The sequence below is a fragment of the Geotrypetes seraphini genome, chromosome 1, assembly GCF_902459505.1.
Source record: "Geotrypetes seraphini chromosome 1, aGeoSer1.1, whole genome shotgun sequence".
NCBI lineage: Eukaryota > Metazoa > Chordata > Amphibia > Gymnophiona > Dermophiidae > Geotrypetes > Geotrypetes seraphini.
The window spans coordinates 37933098-37954625 of NC_047084.1; the positions used below are offsets into that span (position 1 = coordinate 37933098).

General features: G+C 41.5%; 1 protein-coding gene across 1 annotated transcript in view; it reads left to right on the top strand.

Moving 5' to 3' along the window:
* Window positions 1–5475: 5475 nt before the first annotated feature.
* The window catches only part of LOC117352633 (interleukin-6 receptor subunit beta-like), a 99370-nt gene continuing 83317 nt past the window's right edge, over window positions 5476–21528 (top strand). Inside the window, exons 1-5 of the mRNA XM_033929207.1 lie at window positions 5476–5518; window positions 7734–7787; window positions 9017–9073; window positions 13446–13478; window positions 16555–16675. Coding sequence (XP_033785098.1) covers window positions 7742–7787; window positions 9017–9073; window positions 13446–13478; window positions 16555–16675 — 257 coding nt within the window. The 5' untranslated portion in view covers window positions 5476–5518; window positions 7734–7741. The remainder of the gene's footprint in view (window positions 5519–7733; window positions 7788–9016; window positions 9074–13445; window positions 13479–16554; window positions 16676–21528) is intronic.

Genomic DNA, 21528 nt, shown 5'->3' on the forward strand with positions numbered 1-21528 from the left:
TGCATAAAGAATATATATATTGTGCAGAAATACGCTTAATATTACAGAAAAGCAAGATTTATAAAGATACATCAAGCATTACAATAGTAGAAATAAGTTTTACAGAGACTGCGTCTGTGCTCTTGTGAATGAGAGAGCAAAGACAGCTTCCTGAATAGGTGCTGTGAGGACAAAGAAAGAGAGAGAGGTAGAGAGAAAAAGGGAGGTGGGAGGTGGAGGGTGATGTTCCAAGCTTCGGGTTCCAGAGAGAGGGCAAGAGAGAGGGGAAGTTCTAATCTCCCATATTTATACATTTGAGGCTTGTTCTAAAAATAGAATCTAAGTACCCCTATCTTTTGTAAACTGTTTGAAACAATGGTGAATAAGGTGAGGTGTGAGAGACTGGAGAAGAATAGAGGGAGAGCCTGTCCCTTACAGACTGGAGTCAAATGTAATTTCCAGTATGCCTCTGACAATGGTTTCTGTTTAATCTTAGCTATCTGTGCTAGCTCATGCACCTGAGGGGACAAACAGCCAGATGGACAAAGGGAAATCCATAGACATCATCTACCTCGACTTCCAAAAAGCCTTCGACAATGTACCCCACGAGCGGCTGCTTAGGAAGCTGTGGAACCAAGGGGTGGAAGGGAATGTATACCGATGGATTAAATACTGGTTGGCAGGAAGAAAGCAAAGGGTTGGAGTAAAAGGCCAATACTTGGACTGGCAGTGGGTCATGAGCGGTGTTCCACAGGGATCGGTGCTGGGACCGCTGCTGTTCAATATATTTATAAACGACCTAGAAAAGGGGACGAAGTGTGAAGTTATTAAATTTACGGATGACACCAAACTCTGCAGCAGGGTTAGAACCGTGGAAGAATGTGAAGACCTGCAAAGGGACCTAAAGAAACTGGAAGAGTGGGCAAAAAAGTGGCAAGTGCGTTTTAATATAGAGAAACGCAAGGTCATGCATACAGGGAAAAAGAACCCAATGTTCAGCTACACAATGGGGGGATCATTGCTAGGGGAAAGTAACCTTGAAAAAGACTTGGGTGTGCTGGTGGATACAACAATGAAATCATCGGCACAGTGTGCGGCGGCCTCAAAGAAAGCAAACAGATCTTTGGGTATCATTAAGAAGGGTATCACGACCAGGATGAAGGAAGTCATCATACCGCTGTATCGCGCAATGGTGCGCCCGCATCTGAAGTACTGTGTCCAGTATTGGTCGCCGTACCTCAAGAAGGACATGGCGATACTTGAAAGGGTCCAGAGAAGAGCGACGAAAATGATAAGAGAGATGGAAAATTTTTCATACGCTGATAGGTTAGAAAAGCTGGTGCTCTTCTCCCTGGAAAAGCAGAGACTTAGAGGATACATGATAGAAACTTTCAAAATCATGAAAGGCATAGAGAAGGTAGACAGGGACAGATTATTCAGACTATGGGGAACCACAAGTACAAGGGGGCACTCAGAGAAACTGAAAGGGGACAAGTTTAAAACCAATGCCAGGAAGTTCTTCTTCACTCAGAGGGTGGTGGACACATGGAACGCACTCCCGGAGATTGTGATAGGGCAGAGTATGCTACAGGGATTCAAAGAAGGATTGGATAAATTCCTGAAGGATAGGGAGATTGAGGGGTACAGATAAAAGTAGAGATAGGTTAGGAAGAGTATAGATAGAAGAAAAAGGGGGATTATAGGGATAAGTCAAGGAACACCTGATGGGCCGCCGCAGGTGCGGGCTGCTGGGCGCGATGGACCTCTGGGCTGACCCAGCGGAGGCAACTTCTTATGTTCTTAAGCTGTCCATCTTAAGCACAGACATTAACACATCTTAGCACATCTTAACCTCTTCGCACCTCTTAGCTGTATCAAGGTCCTTTGTTACCTATAAGCACTGATTTAATTTAGGCTATTTGCAATGACATGCCCTAAGATTAGACATGAATAATATGATCTCTCATAGGCCTTTGCTGACATTGGTTAGATTCACTGAAAATGCTGAGGCTGACATCAAATGTTCAACAGTTTGTGCAATCTGTCCATTTTCAAAAGTGATTCACTTCTGTGGAGGTTTTCTTAAGTTGTTCAATGTAGGTATGGAGTTCTGTAAAATTCAGCAGCTTGTGAAATGTCTCGTTCCCCATACCAAGAGGTAGTGGATGCACAGCATATGAAATAAAGTCTGGAATGTCCATAGAATCATTAGTTACCAGAGATGTGGAGTAGGTTGTCCCATTAATGTTGATGGAGGACAGATGTGAATGACTACACCAGGTATTGTTCAGTAAATAGCTTGAACTGTACAGGAAAGCTTTCTTAGGAAGGTGGCTGTCATGAATCCGTGGATCCAATGAACATGAAACATTTTGTACAGCATGTTTGAGAGGAAGTAGGAGATCTTTGCAGTCAGGGTGCAGGAAGATGAATTAGTCCAGTAGGAGCTGACAGTCCACATTGGGGATGAAGGGGGCGGGAGACCCTGGCAGTGCCACGTACCCTCCATAAGTGGTTAATGGTGGTAAGGAATGAGGGGATGCTTCCAACTGTAGGGACAAAGCTTTTCACCATTCTCACGGGCGGTGAAAAGTTTTGTTACCTATCTGCGGTGAGTCAGTCTATGGTGTCTCCTTAGCCACGGCTCACCGCGGTGTTTGTTCACTGTGTCATTCTCTAGTCTGGATAGTTATCCAGGTACCTGTCTGAATATTGCTGGTACCCAAATAACAGCCAGAAGACTCTCAATACCCAGTTATTTGGCACTGGTATCTGGGTACAGCCCAGTGCTGAATACCTGGGCTTAAAAAGAGTATGATGTCAGTGTTAGTGTGGGAAGGAGCGAGAGGTTAGGTACTTGAGCTGAACTTTAATAAAGTTGTTTTGTTTCACTGCCTATTCTTGCTTCCTTTATGCTTGTGGGTTTTGGGAGGAGAAGAGTGTGAATGCCCATGTTATATCTTTAGAACTCATGACACAGCATAGCAATCACAAAAGATGTGAATTAAAAGCTTTCAGTTTTATGATGTTTATTGTTTTGCTGGGCATTTCTTGCACCTGCATCATGTATTTCCACAAACTAACTTCAACCCCAGTACATTGGGTTAAAAATAGAATTTATTGGGTGAATAAAAAGACTAAATTATAATTTCATCTGTTAGTCACAAACCCTCACATGGGTGACAAACATGAAGGAAATATAAAAATACTCGCCACCAATGCAGAAACCAGGCAATATTACATTACTGGCTTATATTCCGCCTGTACCTTTCAGTTCTAAGCGGATTACATCAGAACGATAACTGGACATTTCCAGGAAGAGAAATACAAATTACAATTAAGGCGTAAGGTCTAAAGCAATTTTGATGAGTGGGTTCTAAGAGGGGGAGAGAGGAGGAAAGGAAGGGATTAGGACATTTGGGTGAATTTCTTGAATAGTAGGGTCTTGATTTCTTTGCGGAAAGCCTTGAGGTCAGTTGATGCTGTCAGTAGGTTGGTGATGGAGGGGTCCAATTTAGCTGCATGTGTTGCAAGTAAGTTGTCATACATCTTTTTGCGTTTAGTTCCTTTAAAAGGGGGGAAGGAGAAAGGGGATTGGGTTCTCCTCTGTCTGGTTGAGAAGTTCCTGTTTAGACGGTTGTTTAGGTGGGTGGGTGCCGTTCCGTTTAAGGTTTTGAATAACATACAGTATAGTTTGAATTGGATGCGGGCTTGTATTGGAAGCCAGTGTGAGTCTAGGAAGGCGTTGGTGATGTGGTCAAATTTTCCAAGGGAATAGATCATTCTGAGGGCAGTGTTCTGCACAGTCTGTAGTTGTTTTATTAGGTAGGTAGGACAAGAAAGGTAGAGGATATTGCAGTAATCTAATAGACTTAGGACTAAGGTATTGAACTATGAGTCTGAATTGTTCTTTTTCAAAGAATTTTCTGATTTTGCGAAGGTTGCGCATGGTGAAGAAAGCTTTTTGTGTGATTTTGTTGATTTGCACCTGAAGAGTGCAATCTCTGTCTACTGTTACTCCAAGGAGTTTGAGAGTGGGTTGTAGGGGATATTTGGTGGTTTTTATTTCTAGCTCTGTTATAGAAGGGGTTTTGTCCTTTTCAAGCAGTAGAAATTTAGTTTTATCTGGGTTGAGCTTCAGTTTATGTTCTGTCATCCATTAAATAACTACCTAGTGCACCAAGTACCCAAGCCAAGAAAGAGGCCTTATCTCAATGAAACTTCAAAGGAGCAACACCATGGTGTACTTGCCTAAGATCAGAAAGGGCAGCAGTAAGATTTCAACCAGGCTTCCCTGGGTCTCGACCAGCTGCTCTACCAACTAGGCTCCTCCTCTTCTTTCTGAAATGGGAGTGAAATGCCTTCCTGTCAGTGTGTAAACAGGGCTTGGTTATCATAAACACCACGTGTTTTAGTATATTCTCAGTCTCCACCCCTTCTCTATGGAACTCCACCTTAGGTTACTTAAGAGAAGAATTAACTTTAAACCATTTTAAGTCAAAATTACAAACTTTTATATTTAATGATGCATTTGAAACATAACTGTCCTTGTTAGGACAACAGGAAGATCAGACTATTCCCCCCCCCCCCCTTTTGTCTTTTCCTTTTTTGTTCTTTATCTTCAAAGATTGTAGTTCTACCCCATACTCCATTTGTTTCTGTACGTCATGTCTCGCATCTAGACCCCCGAGTATTTGTATTTTGTTAATTTTAAATACTTGCATGTATTTTATATTGTACACCACCTAGAATTTTGATTAGGCGGTTAATCAAATTTTAAATAAAGTTGGAAACTTAATAAGATTATATTGTGTGTACAGTATATGAAGAAATGGCATTTACAAATGAGGAGTCTGGGGCGGAGCTTGGGTGGGTCTGGGACAGAGCTTGGCTCGGTCTGGGGTGGGAACTAGGGCAGAGATTTTTGCCCCCACCCCAAAAAAAAAAAGCATTCCGCTGTCTATGCATACTATAGTAGGACATGTTTATCCACTCCTACCCTAGATGAATCTTCAAGCACTAGTCTTACCTCATGTGCAACTTTCTTCAAATTAGTCCCTTATTTTCTAACTTCTGGTGTTCTCTCTCTTCTATCTTATACTTCTTCTTTGCTTATCCCTTATGTTGTCTATTAAAATGTTTTATTGTGCATTGTGTTAACATTGTAACATAACATACTATTCCATTTGTATTGTAATCTGAATATTTTTTTTTTCACCTAAACCGGAAATGGCTTTCAAGAGTGATGATGCGGAGGAACTGAAAGAAATTTAGGTGAATCTGGAAGATGTACTAAGCCAAATCGACAAGTTAAAAAGTGATAAATCGCCAGGACTGGATGGTATACATCCCAGGGTATTACCTGAAGATTGGATCTGTAACCTGTCGCTAAAATCGTCTGTAGTAAAAAATAAAATTGTGGAGCACATAGACAAACATGATTTAATGAGACGGAGTCAGCATGGGTTCAGCCGAGAGAGATCTTGCCTCACAAATTTGCTTGACTTCTTTGAAGGTGTGAATAAACATGTGGATCAAGGTGAGCCAGTTGATAAAGTATACATCCCAGTGTATTAAAAGAACTCAAAAATTAAATTGCTGACCTGCTGTTAGTGATCTGTAACCTGTCGCTAAAATCGTCTGTAGTAAATGAAGATCGTCTATAGTAAAAAATAAAATTGTGGAACACTTAGACAAACATGATTTAATGAGACAGAGTCAACATGGGTTCAGCCGAGGGAGATCTTGCCTCAGAAATTTGCTTGACTTCTTTGACGGTATGAATAAATATATGGATAAAGGTGAGCTGGTTGATATAGTATATCTAGATTTTCAGAAAGCTTTTGATAAAGTTCCTCATGAGAGGCTCCTGAGAAAATTAAAGTGTCATGGGATAGGTGGCAAAGTTCAATTGTGGATTAGGAATTGGTTATTGGATAGAAAACAGAGGGTAGGGTTAAATGGTCATTTTTCTCAATGGAGGAGAGTAAACAGTGGAGTGCTGCAGGGGGCTGTACTGGGACCAGTGCTATTTAACTTATTTATAAATGATCTGGAAATTGGAACGAGTGAGGTGATTAAATTTGCAGATGACACTAAACTGTTCAAAGTTGTTAAAACATATGTGGATTGTGAAAAATTGCAGGCAGACCTTAGGAAATTGGAAGACTAGGCATCTAAATAGCAGATGAAATTTAATGTGGACAAATGCAAACTGATACACATTGGGAAGAATAACCTGAATCACAGTTACTGGATGCTAGGGTCCACCTTGGAGATTAGCGCCCAAGAAAAGGATCTGGGTATCATCGTAGACAATGCAATGAAATCTTCCGCCCAATGTGCGGTTGCAGCCAAAAAAGCAAATAGGATGCTAGGAATTATTAAAAAAGGGATGGTTAACAAGACTAAGAATATTATAATGCCTCTGTATCAATCCATGGCGTGACCTCATCTGGAATATTGAATTCAATTCTGGTCTCTTTATTTCAAGAAAGATTTAGCGGAACTAGAAAAGGTTCAAAGAAGAGCAACCAAGATGATAACGGGGATGGAACTCCTCTCATATGAGGAAAGGCTAAAATGGTTAGGTCTCTTCAGCTTCGAAAAGAGACAGCTGAGGGGAGATATGATTGAAGTCTACAGAATCCTGAGTGGAGTTGAATGGGTACAACAGGATTGATTTTTCACTCCGTCAAAACTTACAAATACTAGGGAGCACTCGATGAAGTTACAGGAAAATACTTTTAAAAACAATAGGAGGAAATTTGAAATTTTTTTTCACTCAGAGAATAGTTAAGCTCTGGAATGCATTGCCAGAGGGTGTGGTAAGAGTGGATAGTGTGGCTGGTTTTAAGAAAGGTTTGGACAAGTTCCTGGAGGAAAAGTCCATAGTCTTATTGAGAAAAACATGGGGCAAGCCACTGCTTGCGCTGGATCGGTAGTATGGAATGTTGCTACTCTTTGGGTTTTTGTCCAGGTACTAGTGACCTGGATTGGCCACCGTAAGAACGGGCTACTGGGCTTAATGGACCATTGATCTGACCCAGTATGCATGTACGTAATAGTATAGTTTCCTTGTTGTCTAGGTCAATGTTTCCCAAGTCAGTCTTTGAGTACCCCCTTGCCAGTTAAATTTTCAAGATAATCACAATGAATATGCATGAGATTAATTTGCAATCACTACCTTTATTGTATGCAAATCTCTTTCATGCATATTCATTGTAGATATCCTGAAAACCTGAGTAGCAAGAGAGTACTCCAGGACCAACTTGGGAAACACTTGTCTAAGCTGCACTGTTCCCGCCTACCAGTAGATGGAGGTAGAGGAAAAGCTAGACTTTTCTAGGGAATTCACTGATATAACCTGTTGATGTTTTTCTGTATCTCATGCAGATGGTAGCTTGTTCAGGCTGGTGCTCCTGATCTCCTTCCTAGCTTTTCGTACTATGAGATTAAGCATAACGATCTTGTATGCAATGAACATGTAAATGTGGGCACCTACAGTAGATTACAGAATCACTGTATATGTTTAAACAACCCTCTACTCTCTATCAAATTGTATAATTTTGTGCTTTAAATTTAATATTACATATAGAGAAAATATTTAATTATGGCTTAAGCATTCCATGGAAAAACATCTTTGATTATAGATGATCTGACATTCACAGGACATAGCTGTTGGGGAATTATTTGTTGACTGTAGAACTGATGTGTGAATAGCTTCACAAATTATATTATTTTATATTTTTCAGGAAGAAAAATGAAATATTTCCTGCTGTTTGTATTTACAACAATGTTCAAAACAGGTATATTGGTGCTGTGAAACACAAGCAAGTGTGTGTAAATGTGATGTCATCAACACTGTCTTAGGCCTGGATGCATTAAACATAATCGCTAATATCGACTGGATCACTGTTGGCTGATTCTCTGGCCGACTGCAGAAGAGCAATCGATGTACCAAAAAGATTGCATGCAAATGATTCGCGCAGAGGTTTGAGTCTCTCTCATCCAATTGATGGTGTGAGTTATTCTCACACATGCACAAAGCCGGCAAAGGGAAGCTCGAGCAGCTGAGAGGCAGGGGAAGTCCCCAAAGCAGCCTTCTGCCACTTAGCTGTTCAGGGCAGGAAATCTTTTTTTCTTTTTTTAATGGACAGATGTTGAATGGCCTTGTCCTCGTACCCGTGGCAACCAGTTAATTGTTTCCCCCCTTTCTCTACCCCAGTCCCATTGGTGCTCCAAGTGCCTGAACACATTGCCCCAGTCCCAGCGGCGCACGCACGGGATTGATAGCCAACACAGCCAAAGTGCGAGAACAGCGCACTTGAGAAGTAAAGAATTGGTTTAGGCATTTTAAGATAGGAGGAATGTTGCATGCAAAGTCCGTTGTATGTTGATCGCTGTTTTAAAATCGGACAATGAATCGGCCCAAAGCAACCCACTTGGCTAGAGCGACTACTTTTTGCGCATTTGAGCCTGGATTACATGCAGAAACCAGCAAGGGCCTCATTGTGTTAACCAGGACTGCACACGTCCCCAGCCATTACCCACTTTTGTAGAGACACCACAGCACAATAAACTAAGGGCTCCTTTTATCAAGCCGCGCTAGCGGGGTTAACGCGTGCGACTTTTCATCACACGTTAACCCTCACGCTGGCTAAAAACTACCGCCTGCTCAAGAGGAGGCGGTAGCGGCTAGCGCAGCTGGCAGTTTAGCGCACGGTATTACGCGAGTTAAACCGCTAGCTCGGCTTGATAAAAGGAGCCCTAATTGATCAACATTTTCACTTTTCATAGCACAGCCATGGTAGAAATTTCTGCCCTGCATTACTAAAGAAAGCATGCCCAGCTCATGCTAATTGTTATTGGGTAGGTGCTCTTGCTAATTTTTTAAAAGAAATTTGCTTTGTTTAGTATAAAACCTAAATCAATATGCGATCAGTATTTGAATACAGAACTTCAATGAGGACATTAAAAAAGACTTGTTCGTAGAACTCTTATTAGTGATATTAAAATTAATTTATTCTATCTGCAGGTGCAGTTCCAGATGGTAACCTGAAGTGTTGTAGTAAAGAGTACCAGTCCTGTCCAGGTAATTAGAACAATTTCAGGGTGTGTTTAATCCTTATCAATGTTAAAGGAAAATCACTTTACAATGGTTTTGAACTTGGACTGGTTGGGCCATTTGTTTTTTATCTGCCATCATGTTTCTATGTTAGATAATCAGATAATGCAAAAAGGGGTCCTTTTATTAAGGCATGCTAACCGATTTAACGCATGCTAAATGCTAAGGCGCCCATAGCATTTAGCGCACGCTAAATCAGCGCGCCTTAATAAAAGGCCCCCAAAGTCTAATTTAAACCAGGATGTATGTCCCCCATCAAATGTGGTGCTGTCCATTGGACACACTAAACAGGAATTTTTGCTGGTCATCCAAAGTGTGTGTGGGGGTAGGATTCATAGATCCTTAAGGAAAACAGGAAGAAGTAATAAAAACAATAAAACTGAGTCTGGAGAGCCTTCCTTGAGCTGCTTGGAATCATGAGCTGTTGTGTAGTCAAATATTTGTCTGGTTAACTTCAGATATTAACCAAATTGTAACTTTTCAAATTCCTAGCACACAGGCTGGTTCACGCTTGGCTGCACAACTTTGGTCTGTGGTAATTGGTCTATTTACAGTTCATGTAATGGACAATTGGTCTAATGGCCATTCATCTAAAGTACAATGGTTAGTTTGTTTATTTATCGCCCGCCCTTATACAAGGGCCTTATAATAATAATAATTTTATTTTTTGTATACCGCCATACCCATAACATACAAAATAAGACGTGGAGGGGCATAATCAAAAGAAATGTCTAAGTCCGTTTTGGGCCTAAGTTGCAAGTCACCCAAAGTCAGACACGGGAAAAGGTCCATTTTCAAAAAATATGTCCAACTTTTTTTTTTTTTTTTTAAATCATCCAACTGTACATCCAGCCGTCTGATCGCCCAGACCGCTAAGTCATCCATCTTTATACCCCATTGTCGTCCAAAAATTCATCCAAGTCACAAATGCCTAGAAAAAGACCTTTTGTGCATGGGAGGGGCCAGAAAAGTGAAGGACTGGACATACAGACATGGCACCAGAGTAGTGGGGTACCTTACAGGGCATTGCTGTGAACTTCACAAAAAGGGTCCCACATAAACATCTCACTACAGTCTCTTATATGTCATGGTGAGCCCCCCTAAACCCATCTATCTACCACCCCAATAGCCCTTATGGCTGCAGGAGCCACTTAATTGACAGTACAAAAGGGTTTTTGGGGAGTGCACATGTTTCACCAAGAATGCAATGGGCCTGGGTCCTCCTCTCCATGGTTCACTAACCCACCCCCAAGACCACTTAAGCTATCTCTCTGCCAGGCTGCCAAGTGCTGATGTTCTGGAGGCAGATATGTAAAGTTGTTATTATGATTTTTATGGGGGTGGGGGGGGGGAGCAGTGATCACTGGGAGTGTGTAGAGGTTTGTACTTTGTGTCTACAGTGTTTATCTGGTCACTTTGGGTACCTTCTTGTGACTTAGACCTCCTTTTAGATGGCCTAAGTCACAACGTCCGTCTAGGCGGTGTTGTAAAACTTTCGGTTATACATGCAGTACAACTAAGTCTAGGTCGGCCCACACCCTGCCCAAATCCTGCCCTTGACACTCCCCCCTTAATGTAAAATACTCAACTTGAGGGCTGCCCAATGGGGAGGCATTCAATGGGCCCTACATCAGAAGAAGTAACTGTGGGACTCAAACCTATCACCTCCAGGACCCCACCCACACCACAAACTATTATGCCCTGCCCGCACTAGCTAGAAAATAGGTGACAGCAGGGAATGTCTTAGAGCCTGCCACAGCCAGCAATAACAGTTTAAATTAGGTTGTCCACTCATAGGGTTACCATATTTGGAGCCTCACAAACCTGGTTGTATGTCCCCTCCCCTCCCCCCATTCTGCCCCCATCTCCACCTTGTTCCATCCCCAGCCTCACCCCATTCTGTCCCCAGCCCCACCACCACTCCTCAAAGCCTCATCTTCTTCTCCAACGAGCTCCAGCTGCATCTGGATGGCCTCGAGCATGTGCAGATGTGAGTGATGTTATCCACGTATGCTCAGAGGCCCTCTAGATACAGCCGGAGCCTCGGGGCTTTCCAAAACCTGTACAACCTCCAGGTTTTGGAAAGTCCATCTGGGAATCCGGACAGTTCTCGAAAAAGAGGACATATCCAGGTTTTCCCGGACGTCTGGTAACCCTGTCCACTCCAGCACCTGACACAGGTGTAAAGTATATGGAAGTTGCTACCATAGTAGGGGGAGTGGGAAGCACACAGGATTGCAGTCTCCTTTTCCACTCCCTTCTCCCAACTCATGGCTGTAGGGCATCAATGAGTGAGGCCTTCAAGAGTTGAATCTTCAAACCATATATTGCCCTGGCAGGTCCTGGGGGCACCATGGCCCCTCAAGCGGTGAGGAGATGGTTAAGGAATCTGTCTGAGAGAGATCTGAAGGCGCTAGGCCAGATACAGAGCAAGGGATGAGTGTAACTGAGGGAAGGGGCCAGAAGATATGAGCAAGGTCTTGAAGCAGTGAGACACAAAGAAAGCAAGGCAAGAAATGTGAGGGTCAAAAGGTTCAGACAGAGGCAAACAAAGGTAACAAACCACTCAGCAAACTCCACTATTTCTCACAAATGAACACTTCCACCTCAAATTCAGAAAATGGGTCCAAAGACAGGTTTGCCATTGGTCCACACTCTTATCTATTCTAAAGAATATAGAACTTAAACATGTTTTTCCTTTGAGTTTGATTTATATGTTTTTGTTTGAGAAACATATCCATCTGCCACTTATGCCATTTTTTGGGCATTTTTTTCTTTTGATTAGACTGGTCAACACTCATTTTGGTGCCTCAAATATTAGACCTGTTTCTGGGTACATTTGACCTGCTGTTTCCAAAAATGGTACTAGTTTTCTCCTATGAGCTCTAGTTTTTGAGATACAGAACATGTGCCATATATCATTCTTCATTCTGCTTACCCATTAAAAACTCTGGATATTTTAATATAGTGTGAAGGAAATATATTAAAAATTAAAAGTGTACAAATGAAAATCTACTTATTTCATACCAAATGCACAAGTTTATGATACCAACATTCCAGTCATTCGACATACAAGAAGCTCCTTTTTAAGACTTCTGAGAGTGGGATCTGCCAGGACAATCCCGCATAAGATTCCAACAATAGTCTACCATCATGTGTGCATCTCATCTTCCTTGGTACCTGGCTTCTATTGTTTTTATGTCTTGGTGAAATTTGCCACCTAGCTCTTTGCTTAAGTCACCAAGGTTATCTGGAAAGCGATCTAAGTGACCTGTGCAGCCTGTTGAAATGAAAGAGCATATCCTGTACTAATTGTGTGTAGTTATCTGCCTTGTTGCCAAGAAAGTTTTTCATAACAAGAACAAATGAAGACCAGGCACATGATTCAATTTCATTCATTGATGCTATGAAATGTGGTCATTTATATAAGTTGTCTGATCTGTGGACCATCAAAAATTCTTGCCTTCAGTTTTTCCAGGTAAGTCCAGGTAACAAATGCGCCACGTATTCAATGCACAAACCGTCTTTATTCAAAGTCCTTACAAATTGTTTCATTAGGCCTGGCTTTATATGTAGTGGTGGCAGTATGATTCTATCTCGTACTACCAAAGGTTCATTGATTACATTTTGTCCTCCAACCACCATATATTCCCTCAGAGGCCAATCTTTTTTTGCCCAAAGCTCTGCTATCCCAAAGGCATAGATTCAACCATATCTGAGAAACTAGAGCTGATGTGGTTTATCCAATGGAATTTTCTAAATCAGCGCCCCCAAATAACCCCAGGAACAGGTCAAAAAACCCAAGGCACCAAGAATTTTTGTTGTTGGCCTGTGTTACGAGCCCCTAAATCTATCAAACACTCATTGAACACTCATTGGAAATCATCTATCAAAACTAGTACCTTGAAACTCCTGGTCTCATTCTTCTTTGTTCAAGAGTGGGGAAAATGAAAATAACTTTTGCTATAAACATATTGATTAGTGGTTCCTTTTTTTTCAAACATTTCTTGTCCCTCTGAGTTCCCCTCCCTCCCATTTTCACTTGTTGAAAATTAAGGGCTCCTTATACAAAGCTGTGCTAGAGGTTTCTACTGTGGGCCGGCAAGGTGAATGCTTTGTTAAAGCCAGCGCAAATTATTTGTGTTTATAGGTGAGGTCTTGTGAAATGTGTGTAGGATGGGTAAATTGTATATGGGTATAATCTGCTACTTTATTAATTGTTTTAATGCATTATATGTTTTAATCTGAAATCTACCTTCTACAGTCGGTAAAATTAAAAAGGTGAAACATAGATTAATAAATGAAATTAAATTGTGTCCTTTTCCTATTTTTTTGTCAGACCATGGGGTTGCTAGTTACGACATCTGTAAAGGTGAGCTTATGACAGTCTTTTCAAATGTATGCAAAGTAATCCCGGTAGTATAGTACTGTCTTGGTTTTGTCCTTACTCAGTTTCTAAGGCATGATTGGTTGTGATCACTTTGTGCTGCCAGTTTTACATATGTCTGTATCCATTTGGTAAGTCATTACAGCAGGGGTGTCAAAGTCCCTCCTTGAGGGCCGCAATCCAGTCGGGTTTTCAGGATTTCCCCAATGAATATGCATGAGATCTATTAGCATACAATGAAAGCAGTGCTTGCAAATAGATCTCATGTATATTCATTGGGGAAATCCTGACTGGATTGCGGCCCTCAAGGAGGGACTTTGACACCCTTGTATTACAGTAAGGACCTGACTGCAGCCCATTTCTGCAACTCTTACTTCCTTCTAGGCAAGTATTTTATATCATGCTTTTCTAATGCTATGTCTAAAAAACATTAGCTCTACACCTCCATGCACTGGGAGCTATGAATGGAAATGTTTTGTAATATTGATTCAAAGGTTTAAGCCACAATGCTGATCCATAATGGGGGTCTGTAATGGTTTGCCTGTTGCATAAGTATAGTTGGGGGGGGGGGCATCGCCTTCCCAAACGAGCTCCTGTTCAGCATCCCACCTCCCTCCCCTAGCAGGATTCAGTACTTGTCTCACTATTCTTATTTCCAGCAGCACTGCATTCTGTCAATCTTTCGACACAACCCACAAAGCCTTTCAGATTTGTGGGTTGTGTCGAAAGTAGGCGCTGGCCATGTAGGACAGGATACTTTGGTGGCCCTAGAAGCTTTTCCTCTGCTACTGCTTCCTGTCCCCACCTAGGTGGGGTGCTGTAGAGGGACAACTTCTGGGATCACTGAAGGCATTATTTCACTAATGCTGCCTGCCAGATCCTGTGGGGGTGGGGGTAGGGGTGGAGGAATAAAATTAAAAAGAGAGATGCCAGACCTCTGGGGAGGAAGGGAAGAAAAGGAAAGGAAAGGAAAAAGGAAGGAAAGAGATGCCATGAAAGGGGAAGGGAGAGATTCTAAACCATGGTAGGGGGTAAGTGGTAGGGGATGGAAGGGGGAGTGGGAAGAGATGCCAGACTGTGGGAGGGGGAAGGGAAGGAGAGAAATGCCAGATCATAGGTGTGGGGGGAGAGGGATAAGAGAGCTCTAATGAGGGGATGGGAAACTGAGAAGAAGAAATATTGGACCCACAGGGAAAGGGGGAGAGATGCTGGAGTGAGGTGGGGGTGGGGATAAGTGAATGGGGATGAGAAGAGAGCGATCACATGGATGCGTGAGGAAGAGAATAGGAGAGATGCTGGACCTGTGAGAGAGGGTAAAGGGTCATGCATTTTGTCTTTTCGTTATATTTGATAGGGTTTATTTCTGTTTGTTGTTGCCTGATTTTAATGGTGTAGTTTGTTTTCTTTTTTAATGCATATCTGTGTTGGTTGTGGCTTGCCCAGAAATGGATGGTAGGTTATTGTACATTGCTTTGCCCGCTGTTTTTGTTTACCGTACACTGCTTTGATTTGACTTTTTTGTTTAAAATGGCGGTATATCAAATAAAATAACTATAACTGTATGAATATTTTAAATAAATACATAGAGGGGCATAATAAAAAAATGTGCCTAAGTCTGAGGTTGGAAGTTTTGTGCAAGATGTCTACAAACCCAGCAGCAAATATGTCCATTTTCAAAGCTGCCAAACGTCTATCTTTTATTTTTGAAAATGAGCTAGGCATAAGTTTTGGTCCTTAGGACGTCTACCTTTTTTGCCCATTTTCAAAAATAAAAATGTCCATATAAAAAATGTATAAAAGCATGTTTTATTGATATACCCACCAACTACCTTGTCTGATCATGGCAGAAGGAATCTCCATCAGCTTATCTGGTTTTGGGGATTCCTGGTGGCTCAGCTGATGGGGATTCCCCCTGCCAGGATCATCTAAGCAGCGGAGCCCTACATTCCTCCCCCTGACATCCCCGACATCCCCCTGACTTCCCAACAACCCTCTGACATCCCAACATCCCCCTGATATCCCCCAAAACCCCTCTCACATCCCCCTGACATCTCTGCCTCTACCCCCTCCACATTCTCCCAACATTCTGGGCCCCCTCCCCTATCCCCGGAACCCCCCTGTACCTTCGGAAGAGCAAATGGCAGGAGAGAAGCTCACTCCCTCATGCCTACAGGGCCATGTGCTGCAAATGAGGGGGCATCCCCCTCCTAATGCATCTTGGGATGCAGTGTGAGGGGCCGAAGGTCCTGATTGGCTCAAAATGGAGGCGGCTCAGATTATCCTGGCAGGGGTAATTCCCATCAGCTGAGCCGCCAGGAATTCCCTAAACTGGCTCAGCTGATGAGGATTCCTTCTGCCACGATCAGCTGATGGAAACCCTACAGGTTTTGGGGGGTCGCTCTTTCGGTGGTGAGAGGGGATTGTGACCACTGGGGGAGCCTTACATCCTCCAGTGGTCTTCTTGTCAGTTTGGGCACCTTTGTGGAACTTAGACACAACTCAAACAGGTCTAACTGCTGGCGTCTATGTTCCCTCTAGGAAAGCTTTGATTATGACTGGGGTACGTCCAGGTTGAAGCCTGCCCAGTTCCTGCCTATAACACACCTCCCAACACGCCCCTTTTGCTCTCTGGATGCACAGCAGCATAGAAGTGCTGCTGCATGTCCAGAAAGTTGTTTTTGATTATCGGCACTTGAATATCCATGCTATTAGGACATCCAAGTGCCGACTTAGGCTCGTTTTTTTTGGAAGTTTTAAAGTTTTGATTATGAGCCCCATAACTTTTTGTTGTAGTGTAAATCATTTTTTATTGTTATACAACAAACAAGCAAACACAGTAAACAAGTAGCACAACAAGCCAGAGAAAACAAGAAGTACAACAATAGGTAGGTTTGTTTTTCACACACACACCCCCGACCCAACTCCCCCCCCATTCCCTCACCCCGTGCTCCATCTACCCCCCAAGAAGCCCTATCCAAACCTCCCCCCTACTAATAACTTTTTGTTTTAAACAAATATAGAAATGTCCTTAAACTTTTCATTGATTGTCTTCTATTTACAGACTGGCAGGATAACTTAAACTGTTATTCTAAGAAAGTCACAAATCTTGTGTTTGTAAACTGTTCATGGATGTCTGTACCATGGGCCTCCAAATCAACCAATTACATAGTATATGTGGACTGGTAAGTTTATAGTTATTTAGTGGACTGTAAATACTGCTGCTGCTGCAAAGCCTATAAGGTAATATTTGGCTGTTATTCTTGGGTAGTAGAGTGCAAATCATTTAGAAGCTTCCATTCTCTGCATAGGATGTCTCATAGTATTTGTTTATTTTAAAAACTTTTCTTCCGCAAATCATACCAATCTATGTGGGTTACAGTATACACACAAATAAATTAAACAAACAACAGATACATATCAAAACTAGACTGTAAAAATTAAAATAAAACGGTGACAAAATATTCTTGGCAAATTAAAACAAATGATCAGCCCTTACCCCTTCTTAGGTAGTACTAAAAGCCTTCTGAAAAAGACGCACTTTTAAAGTCTTATAAAAAGTTAAATACTCTGGGATCTGATGAATAATATCAGGCAGGGAATTACACATTTGTGGCCCTACCATACTAAAAGAGTATTTTCCATTTTTTACCTAGAGGCACCCCAAACTGGTGAATCTACCTCACAGATATCTTTGTGACAGTCTTGAAAATGTGACTGGATAAGATGGTCATTGTAGAAAGACACACAAAAAGAGGGCAAGTGAGACATCAAATCAGTCCAAAAGGGAAAACGTTATTGTGTAAGTCCCAACAAGGATCCAAGTTTCGACAATAAAATTATCTTCTTCAGGAAATAAAATACTACATAAAAACATATATAAGCACATTTTAAAATAATTCTGTATCGATAAAACAATATAAAGCATTCAAAAACAAAGTACGCATAATCTTTGCTCTACAAGGTGGACTTTGCTCCTTCTTCTGGATTTTGGTTCATTGTAGAAGGGCCATTTGCATTTGAAATGTTCATAAACTAGTACTTAAACATTTATCACAAGGTTCAAAGTTTATTGACTGAGTGACCACCTAGGGCAAAGCAATCAAAGCAGTTTACATCAGGTTAAAATTTCATAAAGAAAAGAAATATATAGCAATAAGATAGGAAAGCAAGTAGGTTTGCTCTGGCTGACAGGACCTCTAGGCCAACACAGCCTCTCATGTCTTCTAACCCAGATCAGATACTAAAGGCTCCTTTTACTAAGGTGCATGTTTTAGCGCGCGCATAGTGCACGCTACAATATTGCATGCACTAAACGCTAACGCCTCCATAGAGCTTACATTAGTATTTTCCATTTAGCGCGTGGTTAGTGCGTGCTAAAAACGCTAGCGCACCTTAGTAAAAGCAGCCCTTTTGACTGATTTTAAGTGCTATTAAAGTGTAAATTGTCTGTGAAATATGTTGCACTTATTTTTGGCTTTACAATGAATAAAGATATTAAAATAATAATCATACTTTAAAAGTTGAGAAAGAGGATTCTGTTTGAAAGGATATGGGGAGAGCATTCCATAGCGTAGGTCCAACTACATTACACATTATTTTCCAAAAAGTCTAAAATAGGACGGTGTGAATCAAGGGAACCGTCAATTGGTGGTGTTGACTGGAGCATAATGCTTGTGTGGGAACATAAGGTATCAAACAGAGTGCTAAAAATTGAGGAAATCCAATATGAAGAGTCTTAAATGCTAAAAGTAAAAGTGTATAGGTCATCCTGTGAGAGATACTGGCAGCCAGTGTTCAGCTCTCAGTAATGGAGTTACATGGTCATAGTTTGTAGAATGAAAGAGCAGCTTCATAGCCACTTTCTGTATGAGCTGCAAACGCTTGATCTCTCTATGACCAACTCCTCTAAAAAGTGTATTGCAGTAGTCCAAAAGTATAATAACAAGTACATGGGAAAAGCCATTGCTTGCCCTGGATCTGTGGCATGGAATGCTGCTACTATTTGGATTTTTGCCTGGTACTTGTAATTTGGATTTGACCTATCCCACACTTTCTTGAATTCAGACACAGTCTCTATCTCCACCACCTCTTCTGGGAGACTGTTCCACTTTCTGTCTCCACCACCTCTTCCAGGAGACTGTTTACTTTCTGTAAAAAAAATGTATTTCCTTAGATTACTCCTGAGCCTATCACCTCTTAACTTCATCCTATGCCCTCTCATCTTAACGGGTCAAAAATTAGCACACAAATGTGTATGCGCCAGCACATATATGTTTATCTTATCCAGTTTAGAAATCTAAATGTTTATTCTCCTGATGTTGTCACAGTTTGGATTTATTGAGGGACAACCATCACTAAGGGATTTCCCTTTATCCCTCCAGGTCAGTGTGTTTCAAATTGGAGCAGTCTGTCAAAACCTGAACATACTTGGTAGTAGGTTTAAATCCTGACATCAATCTGTTAAGACAGTGATGTTTATTCCCCTTCTGAAATGAGAAATAAGTTTCAAGTTTATTAGGATTTTATATACCGCCTATCAAGGTTATCTAAGCGGTTTTTTTTTACAATCAGGAACTCAAGCATTTTTCCCTCTCTGTCCCAGTGGGCTCTCAATCTATCTAACGTACCTGGGGCTATGGAGGAATGCTGCATCCTGGACCTTCCCCAGACCTTACCTGGTGGTCTAGCGGCGATGTGGGGCAGGATAGATCGTCCTACTCTCCTGCCCCTTGCAAAGCCGTCATAAAAATGGCTGCCTTGAGTTCCCGTTGTAGTCTCGAGAAGTTAGTTGAACGATACAACAAATGCATTGTCTTGCATGGGGACTATGTGGAAAAGTGATACGTTCAGTTGCTCACAGTTACTTCTGTTAAAACCATAAAATATATTTTGCATTTACTTTTTAGAAACATGATGGCAGATAAAGGCCAAATGGCCCATCTAGTCTGCCCATCTGCAGTAACCATTATCTTTTCCTCTCTCTCTAAGAGATCCCATTTGCCTATCCCACACTTTCTTGAATTCAGACACAGTCTCTATCTCCACCAACTCTTCTGGGAGACTGTTCCACTTTCTGTTAGTCTCCACCACCTCTTCCAGGAGACTGTTTATTTTCTGTAAAAAAATTGTATTTCCTTAGATTACTCCTGAGCCTATCACCTCTTAACTTCATCCTATGCCCTCTCATTCTAGAGCTTCCTTTCAAATGAAAGAAACTCGACTCGTATCATATCTTCCCTTTCCCGCCTTTCCTCCAAAGTATACAGATTGAGATGTTTAAGTCTGTCCCCATATGCCTTATGATGAAGACCACACACCATTTTAGTAGCCTTCCTCTGGACTGACTCCATCCTTTTTATATCTTTTTGAAGGTGCGGCCTCTAGAATTATAAATAATAGTCTAAATGAGATCTCACCAGAGTCATATACAGGGCCATCAATGCCTCCTTTTTCCTATTGGCCATACCTCTTCCCATAGACAGCGGAACACTGCTTTGTTTGGGGGGCCCAGGAGCTCTGTCCTAGCACACAGCCTCCAAACAGCTACCGAGTCCCCCACCCACCTCCTCCCAGTGCTTTAGTTAAATCTTCAGCCGCCGCCATGCAGCATCCATGAGCAGGCCGCCTCCAGAAGTAGAATGAAGTATTTCAGAGCAGGCCTGCTATCTGACTCTGCACGGCTGCGATGGCTGCCTGAAGATTTAAGCAACACCACCAGGAGAAGAGTGGGTAGAAAGGCCCCAAAAAAAAGTGACCAAGAATTTGGGGGGAGGCCATGGCCCCTGTAGCCTCCCCCCGTTCCGACGCCTATGCCTCTTTCTATTCCTTTTTTATTTACCTTGGTATAAAATGCGTATGTCACATGGTGACACACCCTTGGCCGACCCCTGTTCTACTGACATGTACACCCCCCTTGCAGTTACACACTAAATGACCTTGGCATGTACCTTATAGAATAGCACTTAATGTAACACTTGCACATGTAAATGCTAATTATTATTGATGTCTCTGATGCGCATGTGTGCTAGCATCCTATAAACTTTATGTGTGGTTGGTGCCTAATAATAGAATAAGGAGGTAAGTTTATACCTGAGACAGTAGCAGGTTAAATGACTTGCTCAAGGTCACAAGTAGTGCTAGTGGATTTCTCCTGGTTTTCAGTCCACTTTTCTAAACACAGTTTATATGGTTTCTTTATGAACTTTAGCAGTGGCATAGTGATAATAATGGTTGGCACATAGGGCTAACTTACTAAAGTGAACTATTGCACATTAACATATGTTAATAGGCATTATTTAAAGTAAGTCCTGTTTTATGCAACAGAACATATTTAATAATAACATGTAATAATGGCTTTAGCACACACTAACATTGTACTGCACTTTAGTGCTGTAGATCCATCTGTGATTATAAAGGGAGTATTAATGAATATTGAGATTTTTTTTCCTGTTTTACTACCTTGAAGCACATTTGAAGCTGACTTACACTTAATATTTAAGGGTACCAACAGTTCATACTGATACATAATGTACCATTATCAACAATTATTATTAGGGCTTCTGGTTTTAGATTTTAAACAACCAACATTGATAAACACCCATGATGCAAAAAAAAAAAAATAATAATAATAATATAGATGATTATTTGATAAACACTGGAAAGACACCACTTTCCCTGGTATTCTCTTACCCCTCTTCTAGCTTATCAAGCAGCTTCCACTTAGTTTTTATGCCTTTTCTGCACTGACTCATAAGAGACACAAATGCATATATTTGATTTCACCAGGAATAGTACCCGTAGAGCAAAAATATAGATAAACACAGATATTTATGTATTCTAATAAAAAAAAATCCATAATTTGTTGGAAAATAAACACCTATATATATATAGATTCTTGCAGCTGGCCAGGTGGTGCCATGTCTGAGTTTGCTTGACTGGTGTTTCAGCCATCCTACTGTAGCTAAAGAAAGCCATAGCAAGACAGCTGAAACATCAGTCAAGTATACTCATGTGTGGCACCACCCAGACAGCCACA